Raw genomic sequence first — 19,442 nt, forward strand, 5'->3', positions numbered from 1 at the left:
TACTTCACTAATTAATTTTAATTTTCCTGCACGACTGTCCGACATGCACGATTGAAAAGCAAGTCAACCTCTTCTTTAAAAATTTCCGTTTTCAGAGTTGTGCAAAATGTCATCTGTTCTCAGCTTTTTACGGTTTTCATAATTCAAGGTAATGGTAAAACATTGTTCTATTGATTTGTCAAATTTCTTCGGAAAAACTACGCTAATTATGTGCAAAATAAATTTTAATTTGTATGCTTATTTAGAATTCATTAATATATCATTACTTGTACTCGTGATTGTAAGACAGAAATGCCAGGATGTTAGCTTTCGTTTTCTCTCTTCAGCACTTTCTCTCATTCTCCTATTTCAGTTACGCGTGTTTGAGAGAGTTGTTCGTTATGGAAAATTCTTGACAAAGTTCTCCTTTCAAAATAATCTCTGTTGGGAGTCTTTTAATACTTCCGTTGAGTTTTAAGTACGTGCTCTTTTGCATAGTTGACTGATTACATGGATAACTCAAAATAAAAAGTGAAGGAGACTAGAGTTAATATATAAAGACACATGAAAAGGAAAATTCCCCATGATAGACCTAAATTTAGATATGAAACAAATGAAAACACAATGAAAGGCACCTATATTGTTTATGGTCGCTCCGATGTCTTCGAAAGAACATAAGTCCGAAAGCGACTACAAGGATCAGAATAAAAATGGCCAGTAGCACCACAACAATCACAATCAGGTTAGGTTTGTTAGCATGTACATCGTCTGCCAAGGGATATTCAGTGATAGTATTCCCAAACGTGACCCCTTAATTTCGATAAAATGTGTAGCTGCTGAAAGGCAAAATTATATTACAGATCAGATCGTAGGAGTTCAACGGCGTCAAAACACAGTGCCGTAGCAGGGTTAAAATTATTGGGGGGGCCCACCACGAGCGCCAAAGTCACGAAGTTTTAGGGAGTCCGGGGGAATGCTCCTCCGGGAAATTTTTATTGGGGGGGCCCGGGCCCCCCCGGCCCCTCCCCACGCTACGGCATTGAAACATGGTGAAGCAGGTCAAGTACTTGTGACATCTTTGAACAAAGAAGACATTGCTAATATTGTTGAAAATAGCTTTTCTTTCTTAGTTCTATGATTTCCAATAACTTTTAACAATTTCAAGTTTAATATCTCGCCGAAGAACAGCTTTGCTACACGACATCTCGAGCCCAAAAAAAATTTTAATTTTTAATCAATTCGCATGTCTTTTTGTATGTTACTTCAGCTGCCCTGTTTGTCATTCAAATTAAAATGACAGTTGATAAAAAGAAAAAAATTAAATCAATAAACGAAATGAAATGACTGGAAGGGAAATCTTGGTTTCAGGTTTCCGTTTGGGAAACGCATTAGAGGCGTTTGGGGAAAAAATCCCTTTTACTCAAGGCAATCTTTATTTCTATGTCTCTGAGAGATAATATCATTCAGTGAGCCACCATTGATTGAAATATTCATAAGTTATATTACAGAGATGCAATATATATATATATATATATATATATATATATATATATATACATATATATACATCATAAAACAACTTTACAAATATAGTTTCAGCATGAGTAATTGGCAGTAATTAGCATAACACCAGCACCAACTATCATAATTTATTCATCACATTTTACTAAAACTCATGAGGGGAAATAAAAATTTAGAGGGCTGAACCTTTTGTCGAAGAAATTTCAATAATCCTTTGTTAGATCTGATACGGTTTTATGTTCGTTTGTAATCTTTCTGGGATTGTACTGAGAATCAATATCATATAATTTTTAGGCTATTTGTCAGAGCTAGCCATCTAAATTTGTTTCTGTTTGTGCGGATACAAATCTTCCACACTCCGCGATTCCTGATCCCTGGTACGTGATCATGAACGCTTATTTGAGGTTGTCACAGGTACCCCAACTTTGAATTTATTGCAAAAACAACAGCATTTAGATTTTAAAAGTTTTATGATTTCGCCTTTGAGCTCTCTGTTGAAAACGCCATATATTATCGGGCTGATGGCGGTAGTGCTACCAATAACAATGCTATAAAACACGTAAACAAGGCGAGGAGCGAAAAATTGACCAAGAAATACTCCAACTAAATCGATGACATAAAATGGCGTCCAGCAAATCGTGTAACTCAGTAGGTCAGCATTAGATTCCATCCACCAAAACCACCTCGGTCGAGAGGGACTGAGATGGAATATTTAATGACATAACCGAAGATTCTCGGAAATCCGCAAGTGATGTAGCCGAACATCCGAAGCTGTAAATCCCATGATTCTTGAGGAACAAACAGAAACAGCATAGCGAGAATTTTAAGTCGCGAACCATTGATGGTAGACATGCAGATAATTTAGGATACGTAAATTCTGTTGATGAGGCGCATAAACTTATTGCGGAATTTGAAACAGGATTGACGACGAAGTTTTCTTTCTTTAAAGCTGTCAAAGGTTTCGGGAACACCGGTGTATATATATATATATATATATATATATTGATATAGCTCTTTGACATTACAAAGCTTTGCTATCGCTATTGTGCATTCTCACTAGTTTATCTAGTTCAAGTTCTACCACAATTGTGGAATCATTCGGATTAATTTAATGCTTACACCTCCTTCCTTGGACAGAAGTCACAAAATACTGGGGGAAGATGCATGAGATATTTAAGGAGCAAAAATTCGTTTTTTACTGGTGTGCCTTTCCTAATTTTGGGAAGGAAAGTGCAATTGCCAGCACGGCATAGATAGAACAGCTGGAGAGAAAAAGAAACGAAAAGATGCAGAAGAAGTACTGTATATAATAATTTCTTTATATCCTCAACCTTTGTGTTTCTGTCAACTATGGCTTGCTAATTCAAAAGGTCAAATACATGAATGGGTCATATGACATTGATCTCAGAATACTTTTATGACAAACGTGATAACAGTTCAATCTTGACTAAATTGAAGATGGTTTAGAAGTTAACAATTATAAGAACTTTTCACTAACATATGCTGCTGACAAAGGAGAAAATATATGCAATTCTGCATTTTTTGCTTTCTATCAAGCAATCATATGTTGGCTCCTTATCACACTATGACACTTCTGTTTTGTCACATTCCAAAAAATAACTTGAGAAATACACTGTCACTCATCTTACACTGTTATATTTACCTATTACAGAAGGCTGGAAACAAAGATTTTGTTTTCAAGAAAATAAGATTTTGTTTTCAAGAAAATAAGATTTCTTGTCCAAGACACAAGGAAGTTTGACTGCAAAGCACATATAAAAATGCGAGAAATTTTTTTTTTCAGAGAACTAGGTAGTTCTACTCATGTATAAACAGAACAAATCCAATTTAATAAATCAGATATGCGGCATGACTCCTTTTCTTCCATCCCCACTCAAAACAAGCAAACACACCTATAGAGGTTCCAGTCTGGTCTGCAAATGAAAAGGAGGAAGGTGATCACTGCAAAATTAAGCATTAGGGTTCTTATTTATAACATATTGATTATTGTATACTGATATCTAGAAATTAAGGTTGCAAGTAGCAGCCAGCTGAGTTATAGTTTGAGTTTTATCAAGTCCATTACTTTGTTAAATTTAGAGTAACCTTGTCTTGAGAGAGGAAAATTGAGGAGCTGTAATATACTAATCATCAATTAGGGACCACAAAGAAAAATTTATTTATAGAGACTTTTGAAGGAGAGGGGTAAGACTTGTGACAAGCTGGCAGACATATAGATAAACTTTACTGCTAAATGGGTTACAATACAAAGTGTTCAGTATTTGGATCAGCTATGGCTCAACTTAAACTTTGCTTTAGCTTCAAGTTTAATCCTTTGTGGTTTCCTTTCTCTGTGTTTATTTTTCAAGTTATGTACACAGAAGAACACAAAAATGACAAGGAATGCTTTTGAATATCAAGAGGCTGGAATAAGCAAGAAACCAAAACTGAATTTTAAACAGTACAAAGTTAATTTGATCTTCCAATGTTATTTAATTTTAACCATAGAATTTGCTATTTAAATTTATCCCCTCCATTTTTCTGGGTATTGTGAGCAAAAACAAACAATTATCACAAAATGCATGGTATACAATGGTTTGATTCACCAATGTGGCAAAGGCCTTTCACTGTCTATCCATAAAAAGGGAAATAGTTTGTAAACTTTAAGACATTCTGCATGTTGAGTGTATACTTATTCATCCATGTGAAATTAAAGGTTACTTGAAATAAATGTGAAAGATTTATAGGATTTTCAGACCCCTGATAACAATTACTAATGTGCTGATTTGTTGTACTTAAAGGTTATGATTTTAGCGGAAATAGTGGAAGAAATTTCTGGACCTGGAATTTTGTTGCAAATGTTTGTTTAAATCAGTTTAAGTCAGTTAAAAACTCTCCTGTTTCAAGATTACATGATTACCACACCAGAACCTTTTGTATTCTATATTATGCACCATGTTATGATTATGGTTTCAATAATAAAAGGTGCTGACTCAAGAACTTTCCAAAATATCTCTACATACAAAGAAATAGATTGTGGTTATGTACTCCGAATAGCAGGTCACATCAGTCTTCTGTAAGGAAGTAGCAGAAATTTCTGTGGTGGTTTTGGTGGATGGAGAGAAACATCCACCAAAACCACTTTATCCTATGTGTTAAGAGTTATGATAATCATTATGAACGTTTGGTCGGTCAGCAATTGTGCACCATTAAAAATAATTAGCCAGAGCACTAACTGCTAATTAGTGGTATAAATCTTTTGTCTCCCTGAACATCTAACAATGGCTATAGATAAAATTTAAAAAATATATTGTTATGGTTTTGGTCAAAGTTTTGGTGGATGTTCCCTAATGACATCCACCAAAACTACCTAACATCTAAGCACCTTTTAAATACGTGAAATATCTGCATAAAATTGCGTAAAATGTTTTATAATACTACAATCGAACAATAAATTAATACTTACCATTTCTTTAGTAAAAAGTTTTCACGCAATTTCCCAAACAAATAATACATTTGGGTCATCGGGATAAGTCGGCATGTTGTCGTAGCTTCGTAATTTTTTTCCATCATTCCATCTCAGTCCCTCTCGACCAAGGTGGTTTTGGTGGATGGAATCTAATGCTGACCAACTCAGTACGATAGCAAACAAAAGTTTTGTTACTTTAATTTCCTTCGCTGAAATTCCGCTGCCGCTTCCATTTCCACCTCCATGGTGTCTCAGTAATGCGTTGTGTTCTTTCACTCTTTGGTAAATCTTGAAATAACAACAAGAAATGATAAGATATGGAAGCTGAATGTTAAAGAAACCTGTCAAAAAAGCGTTCGCCAGATTCAGCTTCGTCACATCATAGATACAAACCCCCTTTCCGGGATGAAATTTAAACTTGTTGCCGAGAAGCATGTAAGATACAGGAAAATTTCCAGCCAAGATCCATGACACAGCGATCGATATGTAAGCGTTCCTCTTTGTAAAGTACTTGCGATGAAGGTTCGATTTTACCATGAGGAAATATCGATTGATTGCAATTAGGGCCATGGAATAAATGGAACCTGTGGCTAACATGGCAGTAATGAATCCTACAAATTGGCAGATAGCGTCACCAAATGTCGGCGTTCCTTTTAATACTACTTCGGGGATAAAAATCCAGATGGATAATGACAACAATAACTCCATCGCACTCAAAGAAGCTACGTAAAAGTTAGAGATAGTTCTTAGCGATGGAGTCAGGCTTATGACCAGGAGAACAAGAAAATTCCCGCAGACACCGATTAAACCTATTAGCAGAAACACAACCAGTTCTGTGAAAATCTCGGCTTTTGTTCTCGTTGCTAACTGCAAAGTGAACATTTTACTTCGATTTAGCTGAGCTTCGTTGTCTGCAAACATCTCAGTTGGATTCTCCTTTTCTATTACCAGCCGGGCAAACTATTGAACAAGACTGAGATAAAACATTGATAAACGTTATATAAAATATGCAAAGTGTTTCGAGCCATAGGTTACGACAAATGCCTTTAACTTGAAATATATAGGAAATTCTTCGTCAAAGAGGAAGACCGAGGGAGCGCAATATTGGCATGAAATGGATATTTTATGAAACGGATTTTAAAATGTCAAACACAGGAATTCAGGAAAAAGGTTTTCTAGAAGAGCAAACCTTTAGTGAGCGAGGATGCCAGCTATCTTTTGTAAGAAACCCTACGCGTGAACTCTTTACGCCTCAGGGGTTATGATCTTGGGTTGTTTGCTCATACCTAAATTTAATCACAAAAACAATGACTTAGCGCAACAAGGAACTTAACGCCAATTGTACACAAAGTTAAGGTCTATAATTTGCAAGATCATTCACAGAGAAGGACATGACTAAAGCTATCAGCTGATAGAATTAATTGATTATGAACTGCCTCTTCCCCAAATGTCTTCTCCAAGTTGTCCATAATAAATGCGACAGTTAGCATAATTATGTTTTATTTTTCTTTTTCAGTTCTACCTTGGACAGACTACACGCTACTGTCATGCGATTACTATTGTTTTAGGGACGCACAATGGGATCGGAGCAAATTTTTTTCCTTGATATAATTTTTTCTTTCACGTCAATCTGATTGTTCGTCTGTACTTTAAATGACTGGTCGGGAAATGGCCAGAGTATGTCATGAGTATTCCGTGAAGTGCGCAAAGTAGTTTTCCTTTTTAGTTTTCCTTTTTCTTTTCGTTGATGATTCGCTTGCTCTTTAATTTAGGTTACTTTCAATTAAACTTAGATCCTGGAAGTGTTTCCGTTAAGTCTTGGGAAAAATTACATTTGATCAAATTTTCATAAAGATTTAAGAAATATGTCAAAATGAAAATATGAAATCCGTTGATTAGCGAGGGTTCTTTGGAAATAGTGAACCCTTGAAAGAGTTATCAACGTACTTTTCTCCTCAAAATAACGACCAAATTTTCATCGTACCAGTTTAGACAAGCAAATCACAGCGCAAAATATAATGTATATGACATCAAAAGGTTTTCCAGAAACATGTCACTTACCTCAATCGGTTCTTTTAACAGAGGACGTCTTTCGATATCGTTGAACAGTGAAAAGATTGCTTACTTTTTGGTCAATAACTTCACTTTAATAGAACCATGGATTTCATCAATTTTTGATGACTTTGAGTTAAAATTCACTCGCTGAACAACAGCTTTCGCTACGTGAGGTCGCTAGTCGAAGCACAAGTAATTAATTCGAAACTAAGTTTATTTCACCTGTCGAACATGATTCAAATAGTGCTGACAGTTGGTAAACATGGATGAGAAAACAACTGAGGGAACGAATTAGTTGAAATGGAAATCTAGGTTCAGGTTTCCCCCTGTTTTATAGCTGCGATTTAGTAAGAGTTTCAATATTCTTTTGTTATTTTGTTCTTATATTTTGACTTAGTCGAGGAACAGTTCTTTCTTGCTTAAAGTAATTTATAATTTTAATTTTTCCCTTTTCTTTACCTCTTAACATAATTACATGATTCACTTAGCTTTCATCAATAGAAATTAGTGGAAGTTGTATTAAATAGATTCAATATGCACAGTCACAGAGTACTTTACCTCGCGGATATAGTTTCAGTACAGACAATTTTAATCGCTATTTGCATAATAAGAACGGCCCACTGTAATGTTTTATTCATCACACACAAATTTCTCTGACTCAGGGGAAATGAAATAATTACACAAAAAAAGCTTGCGAAAAAACACATTAATTAAGAGTCATATTGTTTGTTAATAACTGTCCAATTTTGCATCCGTCAACATTTTTTTCAAAGATCGAGGCCGAGGCTGATTATTTTTTATCTGACATCTTAGTTTCTTTAGTTCTGGGTTGGGTACTTTCGCTCAACGTGGCAGTATTACATGGTTTTTCCTGTTGCCTAACCTAACAATCCTGTTAAACTCCGTTTTAAACTCGCGGTTGAAAAACGCATAAACGACAGGATTCACAGCGCTGTTGACGCCAACCATGTATGAATATAGCTGGTAGACTTGACGAGGGAAAGTGTACTTTCCAGTAAACAACTCTGTAGTGTCAACAATCAACACTGGAAGCCAACACAAAACGTAAAAGACAACAACAATAAACAGAAGTCTTGTAACGTTTAGATCTTTGGCAGAAATCCTTGGAGAATTATTGGGTCTGTTAGTCAGATTAGCTTTGTGTTTCCGAATTGTCAGAAATATCCTGAAATAACTGGAAGAGATTATGCTAAATGTAAACAAGGCGAATGTCATATTCAAGGCGAGCCCCTCTGCAACACTGACGTCATCGAGGTCATAAATGCAACAGAATTTTCCCGGATGGTAGCGGAAGTTTCCTTTCAACAGGAAGTAAATTGGCCAGACGAAGGCGGCTAGCCAGGCGAGTGACAAAGAAGTCAACACTGGTTTCACTTTGAAATACTCTCTGTATAGGTTAGGCCGCACAACTTTGAAATAACGATTTACAGAAGTTAAAGTCAGAATGAAAAGCGACGCTGATCCTAGCGTTGTAGCAGTGTAACCGTGATACGAACATGACGCTTCGCTGTAAGGCCAGCGACCCGCGATCAAAACGCTCAAGGACAGCGGCATAACGAGGAATGACATGAGCACAACGGTCAAAGCCAAGGCCGTAATGTAGTAATTTGGCGTGGTGCGCAGGCGTGGATTTCGCTTGACTGCCCATAAAACCAATGCGTTGCCTAGAAACGCAATCAACATCACCATCACCATAGGAAAGCTCTCCAAAGTAATCTGTAACCACCCTCTCTGCAAAAGGGAACGCGCCATTTGGAGCGACTGTGAAGAGAGATTGACTGGAACGGGCATTGTAATCTTTCCTAGGCTGCCTCGTGTAAAAAACGTGATTTGTGCAACGATGGTTGGAAAAAAACGTTTTCTGTGCACTGGCGTAGTAAAAATAATTGTGATTCTCAGCTAGCTATAAAAAAGTCAAAATGAAAATAGAAGTAATTAAAAAAAAAAGAATGAGCTGTGAGACCAGATTATAAATCAAGGCTTACAATAGATCTATAAGGAAGACCTCCACGATTTAACTGGTTTATCTTTAAATTGAAATCTCTAATTCATAGCATAGAGACAATACCTCAAAGAAATATGGCTTGATAATATCAAAGAGGAACCTTTGAAATCTAAACAAAAGATCCAGGCGGATTCCCGATTCCGGGAAAATTTCGTCTTAGTTTCTACATGCTCAGTATCTGTGAATATGTGCTATACACAAAGCTATCATGCAGTCTAAAAGCTTGCCGATCTAAATGTACGAATGAATCTACTTTTATTTTAAAACTCTAAGTAAACCATACTATTCTTTGGTCTTACAGCTCATCTTAGACGATAATGTTTAAATAATCTTAGCTTACGACAAAGAGGCCACTTCTTACGCTATTCAGAATTTCAAAGAGATCAAGAATAAAATCTCTGTCACTTTTGCCCCCCTTCCTATGTATTTCAAACGCGGAAAAGCTGATATTTTCATGCTACCGAAGTGAACACTTTACTTACCTTTGCAGCTCTGTCGTCTAAAACTTAAACACTTTTCCAATGCGACAAAAATAATAGTTCCATAAATTTAAAAAAATCAGTGTGATGGCTCCAGGGTTCCATTCAGTTAATTGAAATCTTGGTGCCTATAAATAGCTATAAATGTTTCGTTTTTCTAATTTCGCGCCAAAACTCGTCCCAGGATCTTCGGCCTTTTCTCATCTCGGAAACCGGGCTGAATTTTCTCATATGAACCCAAGGTGAAATTCGTCCCGGTAAGCGGGCCAGCCCAGTCAACTGAACTCAGATGACTGGTTGAGAACTTTATTCAAAATGTATTTTATATTACGTGCATTCGCTCCTTAATTCGTTTAGCGGACACCTCGGCAGGCTTTCGATCGTTTTTTTCCCTTGAACCGTTGGTCTTTATGATGTCAAGCGCGCGTTATCTAGGCAATAGAAATTTTAAATTTGAGCGAAAATGCGCATGCTGTCACACGAAAACCATGGTGACATACTCTACGTCAAAAATATGGTTGACAACTTTACGTCAAACTTTTTATTTGACTTAAATTCAAATAAATTTCATGAAACGAGACAAGAACTCCCAAACTTTTTGCATTGCTAATAAGTTCAAATCACTTCCATTGGCAAGATTTGCAACATCTTAAATAAATATCACCTTTTTGTTACGCTTTTTCGCGAGAAGCGAACCGGAAATCTAAAATTTCCACATTTAAACAAATCTTGGAATCTGATTGGTGGATTTGTTTTGGTGTTATTGGTTTCTCTTTGACTAGAAAAAAAGATGCATCTTGGAGCAAAAGATAATGCGATTCGTAAATAAATGGCACTGCTGAAAGCCAATTATATTATAGGGATCAACTGCGATTTTAAAACTTATATATATGTTATTCGCCAGTCGGGAGGTCCGTATTGGGAAAAACTGTGCCTTACGTACTGCACGAAGCAGGAAGCCGAGGGCGGTACTCAAGACAGAGGGCACAATTTTTCCCAATACGGACCCGGACCTAAGCTGGTAAATAACGGTTTTTGTTTTGCAATTTACAGTTCAAATGGCCAAATTGAACAGGTCGACTTGCAAAGACTTACTGAAAGCTTATTTGAAGTAGGACTTAAAACTTTTAAGTGAATCTGTTGTGGTTTAAAATTAAAATCAAACAAGTTTGAACAATCTTGACTTTTCATGATATTCGCGGTCACCACATGGCGAGCTCGAGGTTTCTAATAAATGACATGGTATTTACAATAGCAAAACTCATTTGAATTGCGAGAAATTAGTTAAGCTGTTACCAAAAAAACGCTATTTATAGGCACCAAGATTTCAATTGCTGAATGGAACCCTGGAGCCATATCATCACACTGATTGTTTTAAATTTATGGAACTATTATTTTTGTCGCATTGGAAAAGTGTCTAAGTTTTAGACGACGGAGCTGCAAAGGTAAGTAAAGTGTTCACTTTGGTAGCATGAAAATATCAGCTTCCCCGCGTTTGAAATACATAGGAAGGGGGGCAAAAGTGACAGAGATTTTATTTTTGATCTCTTTGAAATTCTGAATAGCGTAAGAAGTGGTCTCTTTGTCGTAAGCTAAGATTATTTAAACATTATCGTCTAAGATGAGCTGTAAGACCAAAGAATAGTATGGTTTACTTAGAGTTTTAAAATAAAAGTAGATTCATTCGTACATTTAGATCGGCAAGCTTTTAGACTGCATGATAGCTTTGGGTATAGCACATATTCACAGATGCTGAGCATGTAGAAACTAAGACGAAATTTTCCCGAAATCGGGAATCCGCCTGGATCTTTCGTTAAGGTTTCAAAGGTTCCTCTTTGATATTATCAAGCCATATTTCTTTGAGGTATTGTCTCTATGCTATGAATTAAGGATTTCAATTTAAAGATAAACCAGTTAAATCGTGGAGGTCTTCCTTTTTATAGATCTATTGTAAGCCTTGATTTTTAGTCTGGTCTCACGGCTCATTCTTATTGTTTTCATTATTTCTATTTTCATCATGACTTTTTTATAGCTAGCTGAGAATCACAATTTTTTTTACTACACCAGTGCACAGAAAACGTTTTTTCCAACCACCGTTGCACAAATCACGTTTTTTACACGAGGCAGCCTAGGAAAGATTACAATGCCCGTTCCAGTCAATCTCTCTTCACAGTCGCTCCAAATATCGCGTTCCCTTTTGCAGAGAGGGTGGTTACAGATTACTTTGGAGAGCTTTCCTATGGTGATAGTGATGTTGATTGCGTTTCTAGGCAACGCATTGGTTTTATGGGCAGTCAAGCGAAATCCACGCCTGCGCACCACGCCAAATTACTACATTACGGCCTTGGCTTTGACCGATGTGCTCATGTCATTCCTCGTTATGCCGTTGTCCTTAAGCGTTTTGATCGCGGGTCGCTGGCCTTACAGCGAAGCGTCATGTTCGTATCACGGTTACACTGCTACAACGCTAGGATCAGCGTCGCTTTTCATTCTGACTTTAACTTCTGTAAATCGTTATTTCAAAGTTGTACGGCCTAACCTATACAGAGAGTATTTCAAAGTGAAATCAGTGTTGACTTCTTTGTCACTCGCCTGGCTAGCCGCCTTCGTCTGGCCAATTTACTTCCTGTTGAAAGGAAACTTCCGCTACCATCCGGGAAAGTTCTGTTGCATTTATGACCTCGATGACGTCAGTGTTGCAGAGGGGCTCGCCTTGAATATGACATTCGCCTTGTTTACGTTTAGCATAATCTCTTCCAGTTATTTCAGGATATTTCTAACAATTCGGAAACACAAAGCTAATCTGAATAACAGACCCAATAATTCTCCAAGGATTTCTGCCAAAGATCTAAACGTTACAAGACTTCTGTTCATTGTTGTTGTCTTTTACGTTTTGTGTTGGCTTCCAGTGTTGATTGTTGACACCACAGAGTTGTTTACTGGAAAGTACAGTTTCCCTCGTCAAGTCTACCAGCTATATTCATACATGGTTGGCGTCAACAGCGCTGTGAATCCTGTCGTTTATGCGTTTTTCAACCGCGAGTTTAAAACGGAGTTTAACAGGATTGTTAGGTTAGGCAACAGGAAAAACCATGTAATACTGCCACGTTGAGCGAAAGTACCCAACCCAGAACTAAAGAAACTAAGATGTCAGATAAAAAATAATCAGCCTCGGCCTCGATCTTTGAAAAAAATGTTCACGGGTGCAAAATTGGACAGTTATTAAAAAACAATATGACTCTTAATTAATGTGTTTTTTCGCAAGCTTTTTTTGTGTAATTATTTCATTTCCCCTGAGTCAGAGAAATTTGTGTGTGATGAATAAAACATTACAGTGGGCCGTTCTTATTATGCAAATAGCGATTAAAATTGTCTGTACTGAAACTATATCCGCGAGGTAAAGTACTCTGTGACTGTGCATATTGAATCTATTTAATACAACTTCCACTAATTTCTATTGATGAAAGCTAAGTGAATCATGTAACTATGTTAAGAGGTAAAGAAAAGGGAAAAATTAAAATTATAAATTACTTTAAGCAAGAAAGAACTGTTCCTCGACTGAGTCGAAATATAAGAATAAAATAACAAAAGAATATTAAAACTCTTAGTAAATCGTAGCTATAAAACAGGGGGAAACCTGAACCTAGATTTCCATTTCAACTAATTCGTTTCCTCAATTGTTTTCTCATCCATGTTTACCAACTGTCAGCACTATTTGAATCATGTTCGACAGGTGAAATAAACTTAGTTTCGAATTAATTACTTGTACTTCGATTAGCGATCTCACGCAGCGAAAGCTGTTGTTCAGCGAGTGAATTTTAACTCAAAGTCATCAAAAATTGACAACATCCATGGTTCTGTTAAAGTGAAGTTATTGACCAAAAGGCAAGCAATCTTTTCACTGTTCAACGATATCGAAGGACGTCCTCTGTTAAAAGAACCGATTGAGGTAAGTGACATGTTTCTGGAAAACCTTTTGATGTCATATACATTACATTTTGCGCTGTGATTTCCTTGTCTAAACTGGTACGATGAAAATTTGGTCGTTATTTTGAGGAGAAAAGTACGTTGATAACTCTTTCAAGGGTTCACTATTCCCGAAGAACCCTCGCTAATCAAAGGACTTCATATTTTCATTTTGACATATTTCTTAAATCTTTATGGAAATTTGATCAAATGTAATGTTCCCCAAGACTTAACGGAAACAATTTCAGGATCTAAGTTTAATTGAAAGTAAGTTAAATTAAAGAGCAAGCGAATCATCAACGAAAAGAAAAAGGAAACGTAGAAAGGAAAACTACTTTGCGCACTTCACGGAATACTCATGACATAGTCTGGCCATTTCCCGACCAGTCATTTAAAGTACAGACGAACAATCAGATTGACGTGAAAGAAAAAATTATATCAAGGAAAAAAATTTGCTCCGATCCCATTGTGCGTCCCTAAAACAATAGTAATCGCATGACAGTAGCGTGTAGTCTGTCCAAGGTAGAACTGAAAAAGAAAAATAAAACATATAATTATGCTAACTGTCGCATTTATTATGGACAACTTGGAGAAGACATTTGGGGAAGAGGCAGTTAACAATCAATTGATTCTATCAGCTGACAGCTTTAGTCATGTCCTTCTCTGTGAATGATCTTGCAAATTATAGTCCTTAACTTCGTGTACAATTGGCGTTAAGTTCCTTGTTGCGCTAAGTCATTGTTTTTGTGATTAAATTTAGGTATGAGCAAACAACCCAAGATCATAACCCCTGAGGCGTAAAGAGTTCACGCATAGGGTTTCTTACAAAAGACAGCTGGCATCCTCGCTCACTAAAGGTTTGCTCTTCTAGAAAGCTTTTCCCTGAATTCCTATGTTTGATTTCATGCCAATATTGCGCTCCTTCGGTCAATCATTGCCTCGCTCTTCCTCTCTGACGAAGAATGTCCTATATATTTCAAGTTAAAGGCATTTGTCGTAACTTATGGCTCGAAACACTTTGCATATTTTATATAACGTTTATCAATGTTTTATCTCAGTCTTGTTATCTCAGTCTTGTTTGCCTGGCTGGTAAAAGAAAAGGAGAATCCAACTGAGATGTTTGCAGACAACGAAGCTCAGCTAAATCGAAGTAAAATGTTCACTTTGCAGTTGGCAACGAGAACAAAAGCCGAGATTTTCACAGAACTGGTTGTGTTTCTGCTAACAAGTTTAATCGGCGTCTGCGGGAATTTTCTTGTTCTCCTGGTCATAAGCCTGACTCCATCGCTAAGAACTATCTCTAACTTTTATGTAGCTTCTCTGAGTGCGATGGAGTTATTGTTGTCATTATCCATCTGGATTTTCATCCCCGAAGTAGTATTAAAAGGAACGCCGACATTTGGTGACGCTATCTGCCAATTTGTAGGATTCATTACTGCCATGTTAGCCACAGGTTCCATATATTCCATGGCCTTAATTGCAATCAATCGATATTTCCTCATGGTAAAATCGAACCTTCATCGCAAGTACTTTACAAAGAGGAACGCTTACATATCGATCGCTGTGTCATGGATCTTGGCTGGAAATTTTCCTGCGTCTTACATGCTTCTCGGCAACAAGTTTGAATTTCATCCCGGAAAGGGAGTCTGCATCTTTGATGTGACGAAGCTGAATCTGGTGCACGCTTTTTTGACAGGTTTCTTTAACATTCAGCTTCCATATCTTATCATTTCTTGTTGTTATTTCAAGATTTACCAAAGAGTGAAAGAACACAACGCATTACTGAGACACCATGGAGGTGGAAATGGAAGCGGCAGCGGAATTTCAGCGAAGGAAATTAAAGTAACAAAACTTTTGTTTGCTATCGTACTGAGTTACACGATTTGCTGGACGCCATTTTATGTCATCGATTTAGTTGGAGTATTTCTTGGTCAATTTTTCGCCCCTCGCCTTGTTTACGTGTTTTATAGCATTGCTGTTGGTAGCACTACCGCCATCAGCCCGATAATATACGGCGTTTTCAACAGAGAGCTCAAAGGCGAAATCATAAAACTTTTAAAATCTAAATTATGTTGTTTTTGCAATAAATTCAAAGTTGGAGTACCTGTGACAACCTCAAATAGGCGTTCATGATCATGTGCCCGGGATAAGGAATCGCGGATTGTGGAAGATATCTATCCGCACAAACAGAAACAAATTTAGATGGCTAGCTCTGACAAATAGCCTAAAATTATATGATACTGATTCTCAGTACAATCCCAGAAAGATTACAAACGAACATAAAACCGTATCAGATCTAACAAAGGATTATTGAAATTTCTTCGACAAAAGGTTCAGCCCTCTAAATTTTTATTTCCCCTCATGAGTTTAAGTAAAATGTAATGAATAAATTATGATAGTTGGTGCTGGTGTTATGCTAATTACTGCCAATTACTCATGCTGAAACTATATTTGTAAAGCTGTTTTATGATGTGTATATAAATATATATATATATATATACTGCATCTCTGCAATTTAACTTATAGATATTTCAATCAATGGTGGCTCACTGAATGATATTATCACTTAGAGATATAGAAATAAAGATTGCTTTGAGTAAAAATGATTTCTTCCCCAAATGTCTTTAATGCGTTTCCCAAACAGAAACCTGAAACCAAGATTTCCCTTCCAGTCATTTCATTCCGCTTATTGATTTAAATTTTTTCTTTTTATCAACTGTCATTTTAATTTGAATGACAAACAGGGCAGGTGAGGTAACATACAAAAAGGCATGCGAATCGATTAAAATTAAACATTTTTTTGGGCTCGAGATGTCGTGTAGCAAAGCTGTTCTTCAGCGAGATATTAAACTTGAAATTGTTAAAAGTTATTGAAAATCATAGAACTAAGAAAGAAAAGCTATTTTCAACAATATTTGCAATGTTTTCTTTGTTCAAAGATGTCACAAACAGAAGAGATACGATGTGAAAAGTACCAATTAAAGTACTTGAACTGCTTCGCCATGTTTTGACGCCGTTGAACTCCTACGATCTGATCTGTAATATAATTTTGCCTTTCAGCAGCTACACATTTTATCGAAATTAAGGGGTCACGTTTGAGAATACTGTCACTGAATATCCCTTGGCAGACGATGTACATGCTAGCAAACCTAACCTGATTGTGATTGTTGTGGTGCTACTGGCCATTTTTATTCTGATCCTTGTAGTCGCTTTCGGACTTATGTTCTTTCGAAGACATCGGAGCGACCATAAACAATATAAGCGCCTTTCACTGTGTTTTCATTTGTTTCATATCTAAATTTTGGTCTATTATGGGGAATTTTCCTTTTCATGTGTCTTTGCATATTAACTCTAGTCTCCTTTACTTTTTAATTTGAGTTATCCATGTAATCAGTCAAATCCAACCAATCAAAATCCTTAAAATCCAACCAATCCAAAACATTCATAACGATTTATTTATTTAATCTTTATTTTTACTTATTTTTCCTCGAGCGCAACGAGGTTCATAAATTTGTCGACATTCGCGCCTGGATCACGCAAAACAAAACTTGGTCATTTATGGTGGCTGTTTCAGCGGTCAAGAGATCCTTTTGGTGATGAATTTCGACGGCTGAGGTATTTCAGAGAAAATAAATAAATAAAAAAAGGGATTTGGACCATGGGCTTCACAACAAGAGCAAACATCGAGCTACCAGTGAGTTATCGGTGTCTCACTTCCCATTCCCCCCTAACTGCGTTGCAGTAGTAATTTTACGCCGCTTTTTTATATGTGCGATGTAAATTTCGTCTATAACGCTTTAAGTTTCCTACGTTTGACTTCGTGAAGTTCTGTGAATCACGTATTTGTAGTTTTAAATAAACATATTTTGTATCTTGTGGTCGCAAAATTTCCTACTCTTTTCTCTTTGCCTTTCGCGGGTTTCCTCTTATTAGCCCAAGGGACTTATATAGAGGTTCATGAAGTCGTGGTTTTTACTTTTGGGAGGATTTTTATTAACTTTCTCCGAGCAAAGTCTTTTCAACGGAAGTATTAAAAGACCTCCATCAGAGATTATTTTGAAAGAAGAACGCTGTCAAAAATTCTCCGTTATGAATAAATCACTGAAACACGCGTAAGTGAAATAGGAGAATGCGAGAAAGTGCTGAAGAGAGAAAACGAAAGAGCTAACATCCTGGTATTTTTGTCTTACGATCACGAGATACAAGTAATGATATATTTATGAATTCTAAATAAATATAAAAATGAATTAATTAATCGATCTGGAATTTTTTTGAAACCCTGGCATTTTACCCCGGACCCTCCACCAAAACCTACACTCAAAAGAACATACTTACCTTTCCTATTTTTTTTTTAATTTTGTTATTTTCTGTCAACACGTAAAAACGACGACAATGATGAAAATTAATTGGTGACACGATTTTGGGGATTACTGTCGAGATTATGTTACATTAAGTAAGTATACACTAGATAACTGATACATATTTATGTACACTTTCAGAATTTTTGCTTATCATTGAGTATATTAGAAGAAAACGATTTTCTTTCCGCCTCTCAGTTACGTCTGGCAAACCACTGTCCCGGAAGCTATTGAAGAATTTGTTACCAAAGGGAAAAATAAGCAACGCAAGAAATTGATCAAATAGAGAGGCAATGAAATGCCCTTAGACGTGTCGCTTTGGCTGGTTGTTGCCTGTCTCCAGGACAGCGAAAAATAGTCCTTAAGTTAGAGATACACATGGTAGTTATCTTTTGCGTATCATGGTCCTCCTTACAAAAGCGAGGTTCTGAGATTGAAGTATGGTCATAAATAATATAATGCAGTGCCAGGGTGTAAAGTGAAAAGATGAACTGATGCTACAGCGGCTGAGTAAATAAAAGGAAAACTGCTGATCCCTAAAGCAGTAGGTAGAAAAATTATCAGAGTAAAAAAAAAGAAATTTGAATAAACAATTTATTACATAAAATTTTGATGAAGCCTAATTTCATGTATCATGGATCGCGTTTAGACAAAGATCGAGTTATATCCACCTACTAGAAGCCTCCGAGCTCTGAAAAGACATCACCACTCAACCCTGCATTTGGCTAAAAATACATAGAGCTCCGCTGAGCTTACAGTTCATCTAACCCTTTAACGAACTGAATCTGGGCTGGCCACCTTCGAAACAGTGAGCGACTGCAAAAAAGAGTGCGTCCGAGATAACATTAACAATTTCTAATGTCATATCCCTCTCCGGTGGAGAATGTCTTTAACCCTTTAACTCCCACAAGTGACCAAGACAGAATTTCTCCTTACGGTATCAATACAATATCAACCAGACAAGTGATGAGAATAAATTGAAATGTAAATATAATTGATGGATACACAATAGAATCAGCTAAAGCGCACAATGTAAAGGCTGCTGTGTCTGCGAAGCTTTTATAGAAATTTATTTTGCACATAATTAGCGTAGTTTTTCCGAAGAAATTTGAAAAATCAGTTGAACAATGTTTTACCATTACCCTGAGTTATGAAAACTGTAAGAAGCCTACCGGTAATTTGAAACTTTCATGACTGTTTGTAGAGTTATCAAATCAATTAAGTAAAGTAAAATTCGAGTTGCCCGATTCCGAGGCATCTGGTTTTTTTGACCAGGTAACATACTTAAATAGTAAACCACTTATAGAGCTATCAACCTTGGAAGTGTACTTAGCAGAATAATTATTTGCATATATAGTTTCCCATAGCGCAAGGATACCTCGAAATACCGCAAAAATACAAGACTTGTCGACACCGATTAGTGAATCGCATCATGATATAGATATCAGGCGCCTCAGTTCCAATCCTAAGACGCGGCTCCCTTTATATTAAACGCACATGCATGTATCAGAATGTACAATTGCGTAAGCCATAAATTCAACGTCGGGGCGGAGAGGGTAGTTTCTTTGACAAAGAAATAACACCATGGC

General features: G+C 36.6%; 4 protein-coding genes and 1 pseudogene across 5 annotated transcripts; 3 read left to right on the plus strand and 2 right to left on the minus strand.

The window, feature by feature from the left end:
- Nucleotides 1-2,492: 2,492 nt before the first annotated feature.
- LOC136278339 (melatonin-related receptor-like) lies at nucleotides 2,493-7,199 on the minus strand. 2 transcript variants are annotated; one of them, XM_066161868.1, is made up of 4 exons: nucleotides 7,031-7,199; nucleotides 6,159-6,255; nucleotides 4,967-5,942; nucleotides 2,493-3,434 (listed from the first exon to the last, which is right to left on the minus strand). In XM_066161868.1, the coding sequence occupies exon 3, from the start codon at nucleotides 5,888-5,890 to the stop codon at nucleotides 4,988-4,990; it is 903 nt and encodes a 300-aa protein (XP_066017965.1). In that variant the 5' UTR covers nucleotides 5,891-5,942; nucleotides 6,159-6,255; nucleotides 7,031-7,199; the 3' UTR covers nucleotides 2,493-3,434; nucleotides 4,967-4,987. The 2 variants fall into 2 exon arrangements, with proteins under 2 accessions (XP_066017965.1, XP_066017966.1); XM_066161869.1 differs by lacking the exon at nucleotides 6,159-6,255.
- A 668-nt stretch (nucleotides 7,200-7,867) lies between these two features.
- LOC131777149 (melatonin receptor type 1A-like) lies at nucleotides 7,868-8,836 on the minus strand. Its single transcript, XM_059093378.2, has one exon. It carries the CDS (start codon nucleotides 8,834-8,836, stop codon nucleotides 7,868-7,870), a length of 969 nt encoding a protein of 322 aa, XP_058949361.2.
- Nucleotides 8,837-11,672: 2,836 nt separating this feature from the next.
- LOC131777169 (melatonin receptor type 1A-like) lies at nucleotides 11,673-12,641 on the plus strand. Its single transcript, XM_066161768.1, has one exon. It carries the CDS (start codon nucleotides 11,673-11,675, stop codon nucleotides 12,639-12,641), a length of 969 nt encoding a protein of 322 aa, XP_066017865.1.
- A 672-nt stretch (nucleotides 12,642-13,313) lies between these two features.
- The window catches only part of LOC131777441 (melatonin-related receptor-like), a 95,976-nt pseudogene continuing 89,847 nt past the window's right edge, over nucleotides 13,314-19,442 (plus strand).
- Nucleotides 14,612-15,925, plus strand: LOC131777415 (melatonin-related receptor-like). Its single transcript, XM_059093714.2, has one exon. The coding sequence runs from the start codon at nucleotides 14,612-14,614 to the stop codon at nucleotides 15,626-15,628; it is 1,017 nt and encodes a 338-aa protein (XP_058949697.2). The 3' UTR covers nucleotides 15,629-15,925.

Source organism: Pocillopora verrucosa, chromosome 14, assembly GCF_036669915.1.
Source record: "Pocillopora verrucosa isolate sample1 chromosome 14, ASM3666991v2, whole genome shotgun sequence".
In the NCBI taxonomy this organism is placed as follows: domain Eukaryota; kingdom Metazoa; phylum Cnidaria; class Anthozoa; order Scleractinia; family Pocilloporidae; genus Pocillopora; species Pocillopora verrucosa.